The 18,786-nt window shown below is 39.9% G+C and overlaps 1 protein-coding gene across 9 annotated transcripts in view; it reads right to left on the bottom strand.

Moving 5' to 3' along the window:
* MAPK10 (mitogen-activated protein kinase 10) overlaps nt 1-18,786 on the bottom strand; it is a 189,550-nt gene that overhangs the window by 85,075 nt on the left and 85,689 nt on the right. For 6 of the 9 annotated variants that reach the window (XM_074867546.1, XM_074867541.1, XM_074867542.1 and 3 more), the window contains one exon: nt 15,879-15,950. The exons of 1 other annotated variant lie outside the window; for it this stretch is intronic. In XM_074867546.1, the coding sequence (XP_074723647.1) occupies nt 15,879-15,944 (66 nt within the window). In that variant the 5' untranslated portion in view covers nt 15,945-15,950. Of the gene's footprint in view, nt 1-15,851; nt 15,951-18,786 lie in introns of those variants that run through there. 2 more of the 9 variants (XM_074867547.1, XM_074867549.1) reach the window with 2 other exon arrangements.

The following is an 18,786-nucleotide window of genomic DNA, read 5'->3' on the forward strand; positions in this document are numbered from 1 at the left end:
CTGATAGACAGGAAATAACCACAGCTCCCTCTGGGTAGACAAACACATTTGCAGCGTGCTTTTTTCTGATGTCATTATCAGAACAATGCAGATGATATTCAGCATTAACACCCGTTACTCTGAAACCACTGTTATATAGAGTGTCAGCATAAAAATTGCAATCCTTAGGAAGCCTGACTCGTAGCTAGCTCCTCTGGAAGTACAGATACAGTGACTTCTTTTAACAAGCCAGATAACTGTGTGAAGGCTTGGGTGAGCCAGGCCTGCCATCAATTGTTTGCATCCTCACTCCCGAGCTGCCCGACAGTTCATCATGTGGTATGGAGCTACGTGGGAAAAGATACTTTGACACTCTACATTTAGAATCCTGTGCACATCAAAATTACCTGAACTGCTGGCCTCAGGAATCCCATGCTGCCTACAGTGGGATTTCTGAACTACTGCAGTTCCAACAGGTAGTTTTTTTAAGTCCAGGAACGTCTTAAAAATTAATTAAAACAGCTCAGAAGAACCACTCTGTAGTATCTCAGTTGTATGGATAATTAAAGTATGCAATTGCTTCAGCCATTTCAACACCAATTAAAGTGATGTTGATCAACAGAAGACCACAACTGGTAAGACCAGATCAGAACACACAAGTGTCCTGATGAGCAGCTCTCCTCTGCATAACACAAACCATTACTATGACAATCCACTCCTAACTGTGTGTGAGTAAAAACTGTTTTACTTTTCATGGATTTTTTTTTCTTTTTGGATTAATATTTTTCTCAAAGTCTACTTAAAAATTAGTGAGCTATAAGAAGCTTTAATAGACAATATCAACACCAAGAATTACTTGTAAAATTCAAGACAGCCTGATTTAGTTTAAGGTTCACTCCAAGCAGAATGCCTTCTCTAAGTGACAAACACTTCAGCTTTGTGGACATGCCAAAGAGTCTCCAGGAATTTGCCTCCTCCCTTTACACCCACACTGCTGAAAAAATACAAAAAACCCTACTATCTATATTTTGCTGCTTTTTACCAAAGCCTAAATAAGCCAAGTTAAAATATAGTAAGCCTACTGCTTAAGCCCGAAGTACTGCTTATTTTCATAAGGACCAGGAGATGAACGATATAACTATCCTTGTCATAATTGTAATTTAAATCAAATCCTTAAATCAATGAATTAATAGCATTATTGGATTAATCACATTTGATCAGATCCCCAAACCAAGATGATACATAATCAAATAATGAACCATCTCCAAGTTGATCCAACAGCCACCTCCTAAATGAGGACAAGGAAATGGCAGTTTCATTTCACTCTAAAATTAAGCTAAAAAAGCTTTTCCCATTAACAAGGAAATTCGTGCTCTTAATAGAGCATGTCAATGTTAGTTTTAGTTTCAAACCCTGATTAAAACGTTCTTCTCAAAGTCTTCAAATCCACACTGCTGATCTTAAAAAAACCTACACACCACATTTTGGTCTTGTTCTGTTACATTCTCAGTGCTCACTCAAACTCCTTCCGGAAGCCTTGGTGTTGGTATAGCAGTTAATATACCCTTTCCCCCACCCCCCATCTACACTATTTCATATTCAGGTTTTACTGTATAATGCTTACAAGTTCCATACTGGCAGCTTAAGTTAAAACTTTGATTATCTGACAGCAGAAAGGAACACAGGGCTAGGAATTTCCAATATACACCCTTCTGTATACACACCTAAAACAAAAACTTCTTTCAAATTTGATTGATAATGACATTTTAAGAAACTAGGAATTAGAACTTCATTAGGAATTAGCTGGGGAAAGGGAGGGTATACATACACATGACAATCAGGTTTACTTCTTAAGATATCATAGTAAAGATGCATAAGCCCTGTATAGAAAAGTGAATTCCACTGAGTTAATAAATTTTCAGGTGAACTTTGAATGAACTTGGGCAAGCTACAATACTGGGGCCCCAAAGTAATAGTAAACATTGCAGGTGTGAAACAAAAGCAAATTTCTCCACCATTTTCACTTTGAACAAAATAGTTTCTCAGACCTCTGTGTAACATGAAAGACTTTCCTCAGAGGCAAAGGGTGCATTGGAGTGCCATTTGTTCTTCGTTTCCATAAATATTTGGACAATGGAATTACATTGCTTCAACACTGACTGGAATTTGACTTTCATTTCACATATACAGGAATGCACACACCATTATTTTCTCTTTCCAGGGTCTAATAGAAAACTTCTAACATAGACCTAATGCCATTCTCTTTCCTCCATAATGAGAAATTTAAGAGTAAGAAAAGTAAAAGTTTTTCAGACCTGAAAACACAGCTATCCTTGTTGGGTCATTTAAACACATAGCCATATCTGTAATGATATTTCCTTAATATCCCAACAATTAGGGAGGAGGAAAGAAAATGAACTGTCAAGACTCAAGTATTTGAGATGAAGGAAAAAGATACTTACCATTACTAAATGCTTAGCGAACATATATTTTGCTTTTCAAGAACAATTATTTAAAAATCTGGTGAAACTCAAATAACTTACTGCCTCACAAACAGCCACAAGTTGTATTCTTTCCCTTTTTTTTTTTTTTTTTTATTTCACAGCATAGAGAGCAAAAGACAGTCTTGCAAAGCACAACGGAAACAAAATGATGTTATTTTCTGTATTATGAGGTGAATTGTTTTCTGATATCCCATTTTATTTAAAGATCAGTGGTTACTTACTGCCCAGAAGGAATTTCCTGCATGCATTTCATGGTACTGTGATTCTATTTGTCCATTTCTACCTCATAAAAGAACTATACGTATCATATTTCACTGACAGAACTTTGTTTCTGAACACCATTCCTCCTATTACTGGTGAGCCTAAAATATCACAATTTCTTACAGCTCAGTATCTCATACATCTTAGCTTTTATAAATACAAACCATGCTAATGGAAGCTTAATCTAAATTGCTCTCCTTCGCATCTGTTAGTAGACATCAACTGAGGGGAAAGTTTACCTCAATATTAGTAGCTTTTCCTCTGCACGCAGAAATACCATGGGGAACACATCCACTTTGAAGAGTGCTATGATTCAAGGCTACTGCAAACAACTAAATGACTCCACACGTGTGAATGCAGGCAAGGAAAAGAAATAGATGGAAGCCTGAAAGGCTGACTCCTAATTTGCAGTTGGCTCAGCGCCCGGAGATAAGCAGGGTGCAAAAGAGAGGATGTTCTGAGCTAGCAATCACAATGGCTCCCCCACCCCACCTCAGACAAAAAGACTGGTATGGAGGACAACACATTTCAGAGGTGGATGCCTTCGATTCCCTCAGGATCCGAAAAGATAGTATCTTAAAGCTACAATTTGACCTTAGAAGTCAGTTGCTGAGACTATACAAATTGAAATTCTGAAGCATGGTAAAATCCTCAGAGTCTTCTTGCCAGCTCTGACAATGTACATACAGGCAAGCCCTGCTCACCTGTATGCATCTGCTAAGTCAACAACAAGTTATTAATTTAATGGCTATTCTCCCACTTGTACAGCTGTAATTTTCTCAGAAGATTCAAGTGCCAGAATTCTGGGATGAACAGACATTTACTGAACCCTCTGCTTTGGGTTTAATGGTCATAGGTTTTGCTCTGTAAATTTGGATGGTCACAGAAGCTGTCACTTGAGAAACACAAAGTATCTTTGCATAGAAAGACCTACTTAATTCATTGTGTATTCTGTATATGCCACATTTCTGGCAGAAATATTATCTATTTTTCTCACCATAAAGCCAGGCTTCTCACTTATTCTGGCTCTCCCTGAACTCAAAAGTCCATAAATAGTGATCAAATCTCCTACAAAAAATATTTTTTTCATCTTGGGTGTGTGTGTTTGGGTGTAGTATTATAGGTTTTTCTTATCAGACACATCACGCCACAGTTCCCCATTCTTCTATCTCATTCCCATCCTGTAAGGATTGCAATAGTCACCCAGTGTTTTGAGTGGGATTTTTAACAGGTGAATTCTCTGCCCTTTTTTTTTTTTTTTTTAACAGGTTAATTCTCTCCTTTTTAAAATCTCTCTCCAGCAGTCTTGTCCTAGTCCCCAGACACAATCTATCTTCCTTTATGAAGTCAGCTTTCAAGTAGCCAACTGACCCCTGCAAATAATTCAAACTTGATCAATAAATCATTGATCTTTTCACTATATTTGCTTTGTGTCCTGGGGTGTGGGATAGCGTGGGCAAGTATCTAGGACAGTGGGCCCCTCCAATATTTTGGAACTTCACCTCTGAACAAGTGCAGAATTCTGAAAAACTAGTAAAATATATGGAAAAATATGCTGTCACTCTGGTAATTCCAGAGAGACACAGATCACTGCAATGTGCTGGGGCTACCTGAGCCCTGTTCAACACTATTCAGTACCCATAAGGGAAAGAGAGGGTATTTGGATCTGATAACAAAAGGACAGGCGCTGCAGCCACTCCAATCCCCATAACAGACACTGAAGGCACTCCAACCCCCACAACAGGCACTGCAGTCTCTCCAACCCCTGCAACAGGTACTGCAGCCACTCCAACCCCGAGGACAGGCACTTTAGCTGAACCAGAGGATCAACGTGTGACGGTGTCAGTTGCTCCTATACATAAGAAGAAATACACACAAAAAAATCACCTCACATTGTAAAGGATGATGATGAACCAACCAGGACCATCATGAGAACAGGAGGAGGAGCCAGAACCAGTAATCACCTGATCCCTATCCCTGAGTGAGCTTTGAGACAAGTGAAAGGATTTCTGGGATAGTGGGGCCAGTAGTACGGAATTAGAGGGTTTGGAGACCAGGCAGCTGGGATCCTTGTCTAGGGAAGGGGGCATCAACAAGGCGATTAGAAGAAAGACACAAGCCCTCAGCCTCTGGAGGTGACTCCTGTCAGGCGTGAAGGAAAGGTATACCTTCAAGGAAGATGTTATATGTCATCCAAGTAAGTGGACCACCATGGAGAGAGGTACCAAATAGTTGAGGCAACTAGCCATGCGGGAGAGGGTTTATTATGATCCAGACAATGCATGGCTACCCACAGATCCAGATGAAGTCCAATGCACCCAGCCCATGTGGTGGAAGTTTGTACAGAGCACACCATCATCATATGCCAATGCATTAGCAGTAATGGATTGGAGAGATGAAGAAGGACCAACGGTAGATGAATTGGCTTGCCCACTCCAGAAACATGAAGTCTCTCTTCCTCCCTTGTCACGGTTGTGGAGAGGTTGCCAGACCTATTAGCCAAGAAATTATCCCGAGAATTTCAGCAATTCAAAGAGGACATGTCCTACTCCCCACCTGCACGGACTAGGATCTCAGCTATTAGGACCAAGCATTTCCCTACTCGAGAGAACCGGTACACACCACGAGGCAAACTGTGGTATTGCCTGAGTGACCATGGAGAAGACGTGAGAAAATGGGATGGAAAACCTCCCTACCACCTAGAAGAGTGGGTACGTGAGTTGGAAGGAAGACCAGCTACAAATCAGAGTTCTTCCAGGAGATATGCTGCTCCAGTTTCCAGTAATCAGTTGCCCAAACAGAGCAGAAGGGTTGACTTTGCTCCCGATCCTATGAGAAGTAGTTCTGATTCATATTCATGAGGCGTAACCAAGATGAGACTGACACCTGCGCACACCACACTAACCCATTCGTTGATAACGAATACTATGACTAATATTAGAGGGGCCCTGCCTCCAGCCAGGCAGAGGACAGGGACAATCAAGTTTATTGGACTGTGTGGATTCAACGGCTTGGCACATCAGACCCCCAGCAGTATAAGGCTCTAGCGGACACCAGTGCGCAGTGTACCCTAATGCTATCAAATTTTAAAGGGGCAGAACCCATTTGTATTTCAGGAGTGATGGGACCTCTCAGCAGACTGTGTTGGAGGCTGAGGTGAGCCTAACTGGGAATGAGTGGCAAAAGCACCCCACTGTAACTGGCCCAGAAGCTCCATGCATTCTTGGCATACATTATCTCAGGAGAATGTATTTCAAGGACCCAAAAGGGTATCGGTGGGCTTTCGGTATAGCTGCCTTGGAAACAGAAGGAATTAAACAGCTGTCTGTGTTGCCGGGTATCTCAGAGCACCCTTCTGTTGTTGGATTGCTGAGGGTTGAAGAATAACAGGTGCCAATCGTTACCACAACAGTGCACCAGTGGCAGTATTGCATCAGCCAAGACTCCGTAATTCCTATCCATAACTTGATTCGTAGACTATAGAGGCGAGGAGTGATCATAGAGCCAAGAAGTGATCACCAAGACTCACTCACACTTTAAGAGCCCCATATGGCCGGTATGAAAATCTATTGAAGAATGGAGATTGACAGTAGACAGTAGGCCTGAATGATGTCACGCCACCGCTGAGTGCTGCCGTGCCAGACATGCTAGAGCTTCAATATGAACTGGAGTCAAAGGCAGCCAAATGGTACGCCACGATTGATATCACTAATGCATTTTTCTCAATCGCTTTGGCAGCAGAGTGCAGGCCACAGTTTGCTTTTATTTGGAAGGGTGTCCAATACCCCTGGAACTGACTGCCCCAGGAGTGGAAACACAGCCCCACCATTTGCCATGGGCTGATCCAGACTGCAATGGAACAGGGTGAAGCTCCAGACACCTGCAATACATTGATGACATCATTGTATGGGATAATACAGCAGAAGAATTTTTTGAGAAAGGGGAGAAAATAGTCCAAATCCTTCTGAGAACCAGTTACACCATAAAGTGGGGTAAGGTCAAGGGACCTGCACAGGAGATTCAGGTTTTAGGAATAAAATGGCAAGATGAATGTCATCAGATTCCGATGGATGTGATTAATAAAATAACAGCTCTGTCCCTGCTGACTAGCAAAAAGGAAATGCAAGCTTTCTTGGGCATTGTGGGTTTCTGGAGACTGCACATTCCAAATTACAGTCAGATCGCAAGCCCTGCCTATCAAGTGACCCAGAAAAAGAATGATTTTATATGGGACCTGGAGCAACAACAAGCCCTTGAACATATTAAACAGGAAATAGTTCATGCAGTAGCCCTTGGTCCATTTCGGGTAGGACAAGATGTTAAAAATATGCTTTACACTGCAACTGGGGAGAATGGCCCTACCTGGAGTCTCTGGCAGGGAGCACCAGGGGACACCCAAGGCCGACCTTGGGGTTTTGGAGTCGGGGATACAGAGGATCCAAGGACCACTATACTCCAGCTGAAAAGGAGATATTGGCAGCATATGAAGGGGTCTGAGGTGCTTCAGAGGTGATCGGGACTGAAGCACAGCTCCTCCTGGTGCCCCGACTGCCAGTGCTGGGCTGGATGTTCAAAGGGAGTGTCCCCTCTACACACCATGCAACTGATGCCACATGGAGTAAGTGGGTTGCACTGCTCACACAGCAGTCTCAAATAGGGACCCCCAGCCACCCACGAATATTGGAAGCAATCACAAATTTGCCAGAAGGCAAAGGCTTCAGAATGACACCAGAAGAAGAGGTGAAGTGTGCTGAAAAGGCCCCAGCATATAGTAAACTACCAGATAATGAGAAATGATACGCCCCGTTTACCGACGGGTTCTGTAGCACTGTAGGGAAACATCAAAGGTGGAAGGCTGCTGTATGGAGCCCCACACAACGGGCTGCAGAAGCTGCTGAAGGAGAAGGTGAATCCCGCTGGCCTTAGATATTGCTGAGCAAGAAAGGTGGCCAGTGCTCTATCTCTACAATGACTTGTGGATGGTGGCAAATGTCCTGTGAGGGTGGTTACATCATGGAAACAGAGCAACTGGCAGCACAGAGGTAAACCCATCTGGGCTGCTGAATTATGGCAAGATATTGCTGCTCAGGTAGAAAACCTGGTTGTGAAAGTATGTCATATAGATGCTCATGTACCAAAGAGCCAGGCCGCTGAAGAGCATCAGAACAACCAACAGGTGGATCAAGCTGCTAAGATTAAGGTGGCTTAAGTAGATCTGGACTGGCAACATAAGGGTGAAAAATTTATGGCTCTCTGGGCCCATGACTCTTCAGGCCATCAGCAAAAATATTGATGGGCTCGTGATTGAGGGGTGGACTTAACCATGAACACTATTGCAGAGGTTATGCACGAATGTGAGACATATGCTGTGATCAAGCAAGCCAAACATTTAAAACTTCTTTGGTGTGGAGGATGATGGTTAAAATATAATTACAGAGAGTCCTGACAGATTGATTATATCATGCTCTCGCAAATACAGCACAGAAATGCTACATACTGACCTGTATGGTGGAAGCAGCAACCGGACGGTTGGAAACATATGCCATGCCCCATGCTACCACCCTGAACACTATTCGGGGACTTGAAAAGCAAGTCTTGTGGCAGCAGAGTACCCCAGAAAGAATTGAGTCAGATAATGGGACTCATTTCTGAAACAGTCTCATAGACGCTTGGGCCAAAGAACATGTCATTGAGTGGGTATACCACATCCCCTGTCATGCACCAGCCTCTGGGAAAATTGAGCGATACAATGGATTGCTGAAAACTAGACTGAGAGCAATGGGGGGTGGAACTTTCAAACATCAGGACATGCATTTAGCAAAAGCCACCTAGTCAGTACTAGAGGATCTGCCAACCACACTGGCCCTGCCCAGTCAAACATTCTACATACTGTAGATGGGGATAAAGTCCCTGTAGTGCACGTTAGAAATATGCTGGGGAAGACAGTCTGGGTTGTTCCTGTCTCAGGTAAAAGTAAACCCATACATGGGATTACTTTTGGCCGAGGACCCGGGTGCACTTGGTGGATAATGCAGAAGGATGGAGAAGTCCGATGTGTGCCTCAAGGGGATTTGATTTTAGATTAAAATAGATGATGAATTGAACTGTATGATGTTAATTGCTAAATCACCCTGTTTATTGCATATCGTCATTGCTACAGTTGATACATATTATACTAATGGCATCACATTAATATTAAAAAAAAGAACTTTGATAGAGTCAGGACTGATTTCAGCAATTGGTGCCCAGCAACTCCCTCAAGATCATCTTCGACCTGTGGACTGTGAGCACAGACCGTGCCAGATACATCAGCTATGAGCTCCAAATGTAGCAGAGACTGCACATCATTCCCCTGCTGACTCCGCTGACTGAACCAACATCACCCCTTCTGCCTTAGAAGACCATCATGACAGATGGAATCCAAAGTTATGGACAAAATGAACTCACTATACACTCAGGAGGGATGGCCCACAGACTAAGGGAATAATATCTCTGTGTATACATCAAAGACCAGGGAAAGGAGTGGTGATTAGTTAGAATGTATCGAGAAACATGGAACCTGAGCATAATGTAAATGGTATGCTCTAAGGTGTGGATACTGTCCTGGTTTCAGTTGAGATAGAGTTAATTTTTCTTAGCTAGAATAGTGCTGTGTTTTGGTATAAGAAGAATGCTGATAATACACTGATGTTTTCAGTTGTTTCTGAGAGATCAAGAACTCTCCAGCTCCCCATGTTCTGCCCATGTGCAGGTGTACAAGAAGCTGGGAGGGAGTACAGCCAGAGCAACGGACCCAAACTGGTCCAAGAAATATTCCATATCATGTAACGTCATGCTCAGTATATAAAGGAAGGTCAGCTGGGAAGCTGGGGCTCTCACTGCCGGGATTGCGACTGTGGGATCTTGGTACTTCAGGATCACTAGCTGGGAACAGGCTGGGTATCAGTCGTCAGGTGGTGAGCAATCGCCCTGTGCATTACCCATTTGTACTTTCTATTATTGTTATTGTTTTATTTTATTTCAACTATTAAACTGTTTTTATGTCAACCTATGAGTCTCCTTACCTTTATCCCTCCAATTCTCTCCCCCTTCCCCCAGGCAGGAGAGGGTGAGCGAGCAGCTCCATGGTATTTGGCTGCTAGCTGAGTTTAAACCATGACACTTTGTTCACTCTATTTTAAAACATCATATTAAAACATCTTATTAGATGGAGTATGATATTCACAAGTGTTGCTTGGGGTTTGGGAGGTTTTTTTGGGTTTTTTTGTTTTGGTTTTCAACAAACTGTTCTTGTTTAAATCTCTCTTGAGATACCAAAAACCTAGCAGCTTCAGAACTGGCTCTTACCTAGTTCTGATTACACAAGAAGTAGCCTTCTGTTTCCCTTTCATGGGTGTTTACTCAAAATACAAAGCAAAACACTATTTACATATTCTTCACTGGTCCTCCACATGTTCAGCAGGCTTTAACTACTTTTGAATGCTTCTTTCTTACAGGCACAACATTTTTGTAGTTCATGTGTAACTGTGGTATCACATGTTGCTCAGAAGTCACTGTGACCCAAAGGTGTCTGCTTCACTCCAGACCAGACTTCTAAAAGATGAGCAATATGTGAGTATCTGCACAGCAAAACAACTAGTTCAAAATGATTCCTTATTCCCCTGATGCCCAAAGAATTCAACACTGACACACAGTTAACATCCAACTCATCATAACAAAGAAGGTAAGGATGAGAAGACTGATCAAGAAACAGAGAGAAAAGATTCCTTGAGAGTGAGGTTTCTTTATGAACATGAACTTAATCAGTGATCCAAATGGAAAACATAGCCAAAAATACAGGAAACAAAGATTTAAGAGTAGGTGAGAAAGCTACAGTAAAGATGTTTGGAAACATCTCATTCAGGCACAACTCCAGAGAAAGGAAGCTAGCAAAGACACACATGGAACTGTGTCCAAATCAGAGGAAAGTGATAGCAGCAGCCACATCTAACTCACAGGAGAAATGAGAGGAGAGGAAACACTGCAGTTTGTATTAATCAGTTTGTTCTGAGGCCCTAGATTTGAAAAAGAAGCAATAACATGGGAAGAAACAAGATACAATTAAGATAGGAAAGAGAAATGGGTTCACTAAAAGTTGGCCAAAATATCACAACACTAAGAAATGAGAAGCACACTGAATTTATCAACAGTAGTGAAAGGAACATAGAAGCATAGTGTGGTAAGAGCATAGAAGAGCCAAGATGGAATTAACAGCTCCTCTTTACTTATTGCATATATTGATAATACAGTCTATTTCAAATGGTTTATACTTATCAGGAAACTGGAATTACACTGAAATGCTGGGTATTGTTTAAGAAGCTTTCTTCTAGTACACAAGCAGGGCAGCAAGAAGACTGACTACACAAAATGCTATGCCTCAATGCACATCATGGCTTCTTTTAAAAAGAAGGGTAAAGAAGCAGCGTGTAACAACAGTACAGATGAAGTATTAAAAAAAATTAATTTCTCAGTATAATTATATAATTACAGTATTCTCTCTGAAGACGATAACTAATGAAAAGATTTCCCCTTTTATAAGTAGACTATAAGGAGCTGAATAACTTAATCACACCTTTTGTTAGAAATAGACAGCTCTTGATACTGTGAAGTGTCCTTTCAGTCCTAGAAATCTAAGATACAGGTCACTGCTTGTCGATGGCTTATGAATACTAATTAATCTCCCATTGGATAGAAGGCATAATTATAGGACATTCTGCAACAAGACAGCTTGGTCAAAGTAGTAACTCCATCCAATCCGATTAAAGCATTAGTTGTAATTAAAGTGGTTTATCCAAGGTAGGATAAAATTAAAAACCAGACCAGATAAATCAACCAATCAATGGAGAACAATGCAATTAAGCTGATCTTTTCTGTGTGTAAAATGAAAAGATTTCCAAAATCATGTGATTTTTAAATGGTCATTGATGCAATATTGCATCTAGGAAGTCTATACACATTTTGTTCAAGACACGTAAGCATGACTGTGGAAATAAAGCAAGTTAGCAGAATATAGTGAAAAAAAAATACGTCTAGAGAGAAATTAAAGCTTTTAAATTTTGTTTGTTTGTTTGTTTTTTTGTTTTTTTTAAAGCACAAATTGAATAGAAGTTTGCAAAAATACCCTTGAAATGCAAACTAAAATTTCATTCTAAAGTTTTCTTTTGGTGGCTTCAGTACAGCACCAGTTCCAATGTCAGTATGCAAAAACACTGACATACTCTTTCTGGGACATGAAATTGTTTAAACTGGGCCATAAAGACTAGTGGTGATGTTGTACCAAAGAATTAGCATGTGAATTTATGTTCCTGATTCACATTAAATGTTTTCTTAACGTGCATGGCCAGGTCCCCGGTATTTCATCTCAGTAATCCCATGTCCAGCTTTTCTGTTCAAAAAATTAATTGTTGCAGCTCTATGGAAATACTGTGACGTACAAATTCTAATAATAAAGATGTGTTTTTCAAAGACAAAAAAAATCAGGACTACTGCTCCAAGTAAAAAAAAAATCATTGTATTGTATTCTAAATAAAGGTATTCTATTCAGCTGTGGTTTAGAAAACTTAAGAATTCTGACAGGCTGTACACATCTTGGTGCTGATTAAAAAAAATTATTGAAAAACTGAATGAAGGAAAACATGGATGAAGCAGTCAGTATCCTTTAGACATTGTTAGGTATTATTAAGCACTGAAACTTTAATGACCTATTCCACTCAGAATATACTACTCTGCATTATGTTGTACTTCACTAAGAATGCGTAGGGTCCTACAGACAAAACTTGTTGGTGATATCAGCCTTACAAAAGTCTGATTAAATTCTATAAGCCTAAAAAAGAAATCTTCTTGTCCTACCCTCCTGTTATGATAGAAAAGCAGATGTCCTTTTCCTCAGCCTTTAAAAAAGATGGCCGTTTCACAACATGATTTGGCGAGCAATGTACAGTAATGCCAGACTTAAGTATTTTTATACTGCAGACAGGGTTGGGGGAGGGAAAATGCATACTTACCCCACCTACGTTACTGAGTATTTCTCAGGAAGGGCTTTTCTTTTTTCCATAAATTGGAAATCCTTAAGATTCTATTTCTGCTGAATTAGCATTTCATCATATAAAACTAGTATACTCAATGACATAAGTTCTGTGTCAAGAGAACCACTAGGTATATGTCACTTTCCTTCCTAGCACATAAAGCTATGCCTTTTAGGCCATGAGAGAGAAATCGCCACAAAATATTTATTACAGGAAAAATATGTCTGCTGTACTAACAATCACTGGAGTACTTTTCAATATTGTACATTTATAAAAGACACTTCAGCACAACTCTATATTTTGTAGAAAGTCTGCAGTGATGTACAAGTTCCAAGTGTGAGCAGGACTTCTGTGTGGTAAACACAAATCACAAAATTGCAATAGTCCATTGGGAAAATTCTCTATTTTAGTACACCATCACTAGAGGCTCTCATCTTAACAGGTCAACAGGGCAGGATTAAACTATACCACGCTGACTTCTTCTGATATCTGTTGCATGCTTATATAGTAGAAACAATTTTTGTGTTGAACTACATGTAAAAATTATTGAGTTGATGTATGTTCAGTGGAAACTGTATTTTTGTGGTCTCTTGTCTGCTGGAATCCTTTTTACTTGTAGACACCTCAAGATCTGAGTGGCAGTATCTACCTCTCACTGATAATAAACATTCTGCTGTCACATTGTCTTTTGTGAACAGTTGTTCCTGAATGTCTTCTATTTACTGATTCAGCAGGTAGAAGTTTCCCAAAGGTACAAACAAACTTTACACTTAGAGCAGAATTACTAGTAAATAACAGGGCATTTGATTTCCACATTGGCATTATGAATGAGCAGGGAATAAACAGTAGTACTACCTGGGGACTGTTGAAAAGTCTCTAAATAAAGATCTGGCTGTTTGGACCAGATATAACCAGGATACAGATATAACCCACATCCCGCCCCATGCAATACAAATGAACAGCATCCATGACAGCTAAGGTCTTAATTGCCACAAAAGACTTACTTTAGAGCCTGTTTTTGTACTTAATGCTAACTATGTGCTTAACTGTTATTTGGATCAGGGCCTATCTTTATGGAGAGAATAAATTAACATGAAGCCTGAACCAGCTTTTATCCTCAGGAGAATAAATCTGAAAATCTGAAGATCTTGAAAAGGTTTTGTGTGATAAGAGCTTGAAGGATAGAATTCTGTTTCCTGCAATGTCAGGATAGTAACTTTTTTATGTATTTATTGAATGACTCCTCTTTGGGTACCTGCTGTAGCTGTTAAACACGAATCAGTTTCATTCAGTGATAAAAAGTAATCCAAAATGCTGTTGATTTAATCATATATACTTCAACAAAAACATTGTAAATATATTTGATTCTGCATGTGCCTCTGAACACCTTTTATTAAGTCAGAGTAAGAGTAAAGGAAAAAATATAGTGACATGTTTCCACTAAATCAAGCACCTGGAGCACAGTGACAGAAAGCATTTGCTATACATGATGATGCACTGATTGATGCCAAGACTAAAGGAGCACCGAACACAAAAAATAGTGATTAAGAGCACCTTTCCTTTGCATGTGTGAAATAGAAATGCTTCTGCACAGCTCTGCTTTCGTCTAAGTAAAAGTGACAAGAAAGTCGTCAAGTAGAGTTGTACAAAACACTGTATTCTGTACAGTGAAAGTAACTTTTTCATCAATAATGTTTTTTTCATACAATCTGAGGAAAAAACCCTTTTTTGCAATATTTGCAAAATATTTTGAAGTTTTTTTTTGCAAGTGAACTCTGTCAAAAAATTACAAAAAGACGATGTTCGACAAATGCTTTCTTCTCTCAAAAACAGTGGAAGAATTAAGACAGTTAGATAAACATATGCACATGAAGAACAGGAGATAAAAAGGACAGAGACGCAATTATACAGATTATCAAACTGAATAGCCAAGATCCAGCCTAGACCTGAAGTGCCGAGCCAATCTTCTCAGCAGAACAAATATTTAGCACTCCTGAGTTAAAAAACCACAAACCAAACCATCCAACAACTGTCAGTTTTGTATTAAATGCTTACACACAAGCAATAGCCCTTTCTTTTTTAGAATTATACTTTCACTTACTTGGACCCCATAAGTAATATAAAGGGAAAAAAACAGTGTTTACCATAATTCCATTTCTAAGAATGCAGCATTGCTCTCACCCTTCAAAAAATGGAGAATGTCCCTAATGTCCCTCCAGCTAGTTAGACTACTGGTGCCCTGTCTGACCAAAAAAGCTATGAAGAGACAGAATTCTCACACAAAACACTACTGGGAAGTGAACAAAAAAGTCATCTTTCATTCATGATGGAAAAACATGCACACAGATTTGTGATGTATATACAGATATGTTAACTAACTTAATCTAACCAAGAAACCCCAAAACTGGACAAATCAGTACACTTTTCTCTTTGTAGCCTTGTAGACTTCCAAGCATTGTGACCAAACAATTTCAAGGGTAGTTCAGAAATACAGAATTGGCTATAGGCCAGTATTGTGACTCCAGAACCTGCATAGCACATGGTGTTCAACTGGAGACAAGACAAACTCCACAATTTTAATTACCTTCACTGCACTTCTAGTAAAGATAGACTAAGGGACAGAAAATTGTAGTCATGGGCTACAATGTGAAAGGCTCTGTCTCAGGCACAGAGGCTAAGATATAATATAGTTTTAATTTACATATTTCTGTGAAAGCATCTGTGTACGTACAGTTATGTTACTCATCATTAAGTTTATGGGATTTGTTCTGTTTGCAAACTCTGCTATTATTTTTACCTAAATAAAGAGTCTCAGAACATTAACTGTCATTTTAGCAAAACAAAATTAAAAATAATTATGAGCAAACTACAAAATAAACTTCAAAATAAACAGAAAAGTAATTTTTATGATGCATTCTTCTATTTTTTATATTTACTCTAATTCTTATAAGCAGCTACTTGCAGTAAGCTGCTGAAATTCACTTCTATTTTCTCTTTTATTATGGCACCAACTGCAAAAATGAAGTACAAGTATATACTGTACCTTGTTTTACCTGTAAGGAACACACACCTGACAAAAGGCAATCTTCACATCCAGAGTAGGTTCACCACAATAATAAAAGAAATGGCGGCTCATAAATACCTGCAATTAAAGAAAAGCAAACATAGAAATCTTGTATGTCTGCTGGTGTATAAGTACAATGCTGCTATATCTACGTTTGGATTATAAAACCAACCTGAGGTGCTACCCAGCTCATGAACAACAGAAATCAGTTAGAACATTGAACTGTAAATAGGCTCTAAATTATTTCTGATGCTCATCAAGGTTATGAACTCAAATATGACTTGGTTACAGCTGTAAAATTTTACAGTAACTGATGCCATTACCTCAAAGTATATCATGTCACTTGTATATTCCTACATCAGCAAAAATAAAAATCAGGTCAATAACGTTCTAAACAATGTGGGAATGGGAGACAGCTATTATGGGGAGGAAAAAAACACGTCCTAAGTTGACAAATGTTAGGAAAGTTATAGAAATGGAAAGACTAATTACACCACTTTCTAAATTCATGGCACAACCACTTTATGAATATTACATGTAGTTCTGGTTCTCATCTTAACATCTTACAACTAGAAAAGTTACTCAAAGGGGCAATAAGAAGGGTCCAAAACACATGCAGATTCCTTACATGAAACAACTGCAGACTGAGAATTATTTTTAGCCTAGAAATGAGCTGTCTGGATGGAGATATGCTGGAGATGCATAAAATGAGTGGTATACTGAAAAGTGAAAAGGAAAACACATTCTTCCCTGTTTGGTTTTTTTTTTTTTTTTTTTTAAATAAAAGAAGTATGTGGCAACCAATTAAATTATCAGACAACAGATTCAGAATCAGCAATAGCAGAGAATTCTTCATACTCTGTTTTGTCAGACTGTGAAACTCCCTGCCTCATGTTGCTGTGTATGTCAGAAGTCAATGTAAGCCCTAGTATGATTAGGCAAATTCACATAAGAAGGAATCTGCTGAAGGTTATTAACCTCAAAAAAATCACCTCTGACTCAAGACAACCCTATCTGCTCACTATATTTTTAGATTCTTTCACAGGCATCTGATACTGGCCAAGGGACCCATACACTGGACTCAATAGGCCTCCCTGTGTACCCTATTACAGTTATTTTAAGTTAATTCCATAGCACCACATTCAGCTCTGACTAACCAATTCTTTCCTAGCTGCATTCTAGCATGGGACATCAATTAAAAAAAAAACACAGTAATGCCATCAGGTTGAAACAGGTAGCTAGGTCACAAGACTTGGAGCACATTGATTTTTCTGCATGACTCCACTTCAAAAAACCCCCAAAACTTTTAACAATCCAATTAAAAATCCAGCAACTTTTAGGTAAAAAGAGATAAATAGTATAGAACTTCATGTTTCTCTTTTAAATATAAGCTCATTACAAAGACTTAAAAACAAAAAAAATAGAACCATCACTCCATTAAGAGATAGCCATGATTCTGAAGTGCTATGTGCCTCCTTACAGCACTTGTCTTCAATAGGAACAATTAACTAACTTCAGGTGAAAATGTAATTACTTCAGGTGAAAATTGGAGTAACTTCATCTTGCACAAACTGATCAGGACTTAAGAAACTACAAGAAAGTATTCACCAATACTTGCCAACTTGAATGCATCACATGCTCCTGCATGTGTTCAATTTTTAATGAATGAATGAATAATCCTGTTATGAAAGCAAGTGTATGACCTTTTCTACATCACGTTACTGTGTCTGAGATTGCTGCCTCATTGCCCGGTGAGTCATTACCAGAGCTTCACATGCCACAGAGGGTTTATATTAAAACGAGAAGGAGAAAGAAAGATATAAAAAAAGCTTTTAACATTAGTCATATTGCCGGTGATTTCTGGAAAGCCAGTAGATAATTACACTCTCATGTTGCAGATATATACACCATGAAATCCTATTGGCTGGATGATATTTTATAATAATCAATGACTGAAACATCATTAGTCAAAACATACCACATTCAGGATGGAGTCTAATGGTAGAAAGTGAAGAAAGGAAGGGAATTGGGGAAATTTGGTTCCTCACTGAATTTGCTGTGAGGGTCTACTGAGAAGACACACTTTGTATTATATATGCATTACTAGTCATACACAGCTCCCCAGCTTTTCACAGGAGTGACTGCAATGTTAATAGCCACCCTGGGCAGAGCAATAGACTGGTGAATTTTATGAACTGGAATACATTTTACAATTTATTATGTTGTCCTTGTATGCAGTTACTGCTTATAAAATAATAGAAGTATAATATGTTTTCATGGCCTAGATCAATACTCCTATTCCTCTGTACATAAGATATATCAAATGAATCACTAGAGAGCTGAGATCCTCCAACTGTACACCAGGAATGATAATAGCTTTCTGTCACTGTGTTGGGTTTGTGTGTGGTGGAGGTTTGGTAGTGGGGGAGGGGGTTACGGTGGTGGCCCCTGTGAGAAGCTTCTCAAAGCTCCCCCCAGCTCCAAGTCAGACCCACCTCTGGCCAAGGATGAGTCAATTAGTGATGGTGGCCATGCCTCTCAGATAATGTATTTAAGAAGGGGAATCTGGGAGGAGGAGTGGGAGTTGTGAGGAGGAGTTGCAAGGAGAACATCTGTGTGAACACCGAGGTCAGTGAAAGGAAGGAGGAGGAGGGGGAGATGTACTAGAACAGAGACCCCGCTGCAGCCCATGGAAGTCACCGGTGGAGCAGATGCCACCTGCAGCCCATGGAGGACCCCACGACAGAGCAGGTGCCTGTACCTGGAGAAGGCCGGGACTCTGAGAGAAGAAGCCCCCGCTGTTGTAGTTCAGCACTGGGAGGACTGGAACACGTGGGGGTGACCCACACCTGAGCAGCTTGGGAAGAGCTGCAGCCCATGGGAAGGATTCAAGTCACAGAAAGTTCCTGGAGGA

This window comes from Strix uralensis, chromosome 4, assembly GCF_047716275.1.
Source record: "Strix uralensis isolate ZFMK-TIS-50842 chromosome 4, bStrUra1, whole genome shotgun sequence".
NCBI lineage: Eukaryota > Metazoa > Chordata > Aves > Strigiformes > Strigidae > Strix > Strix uralensis.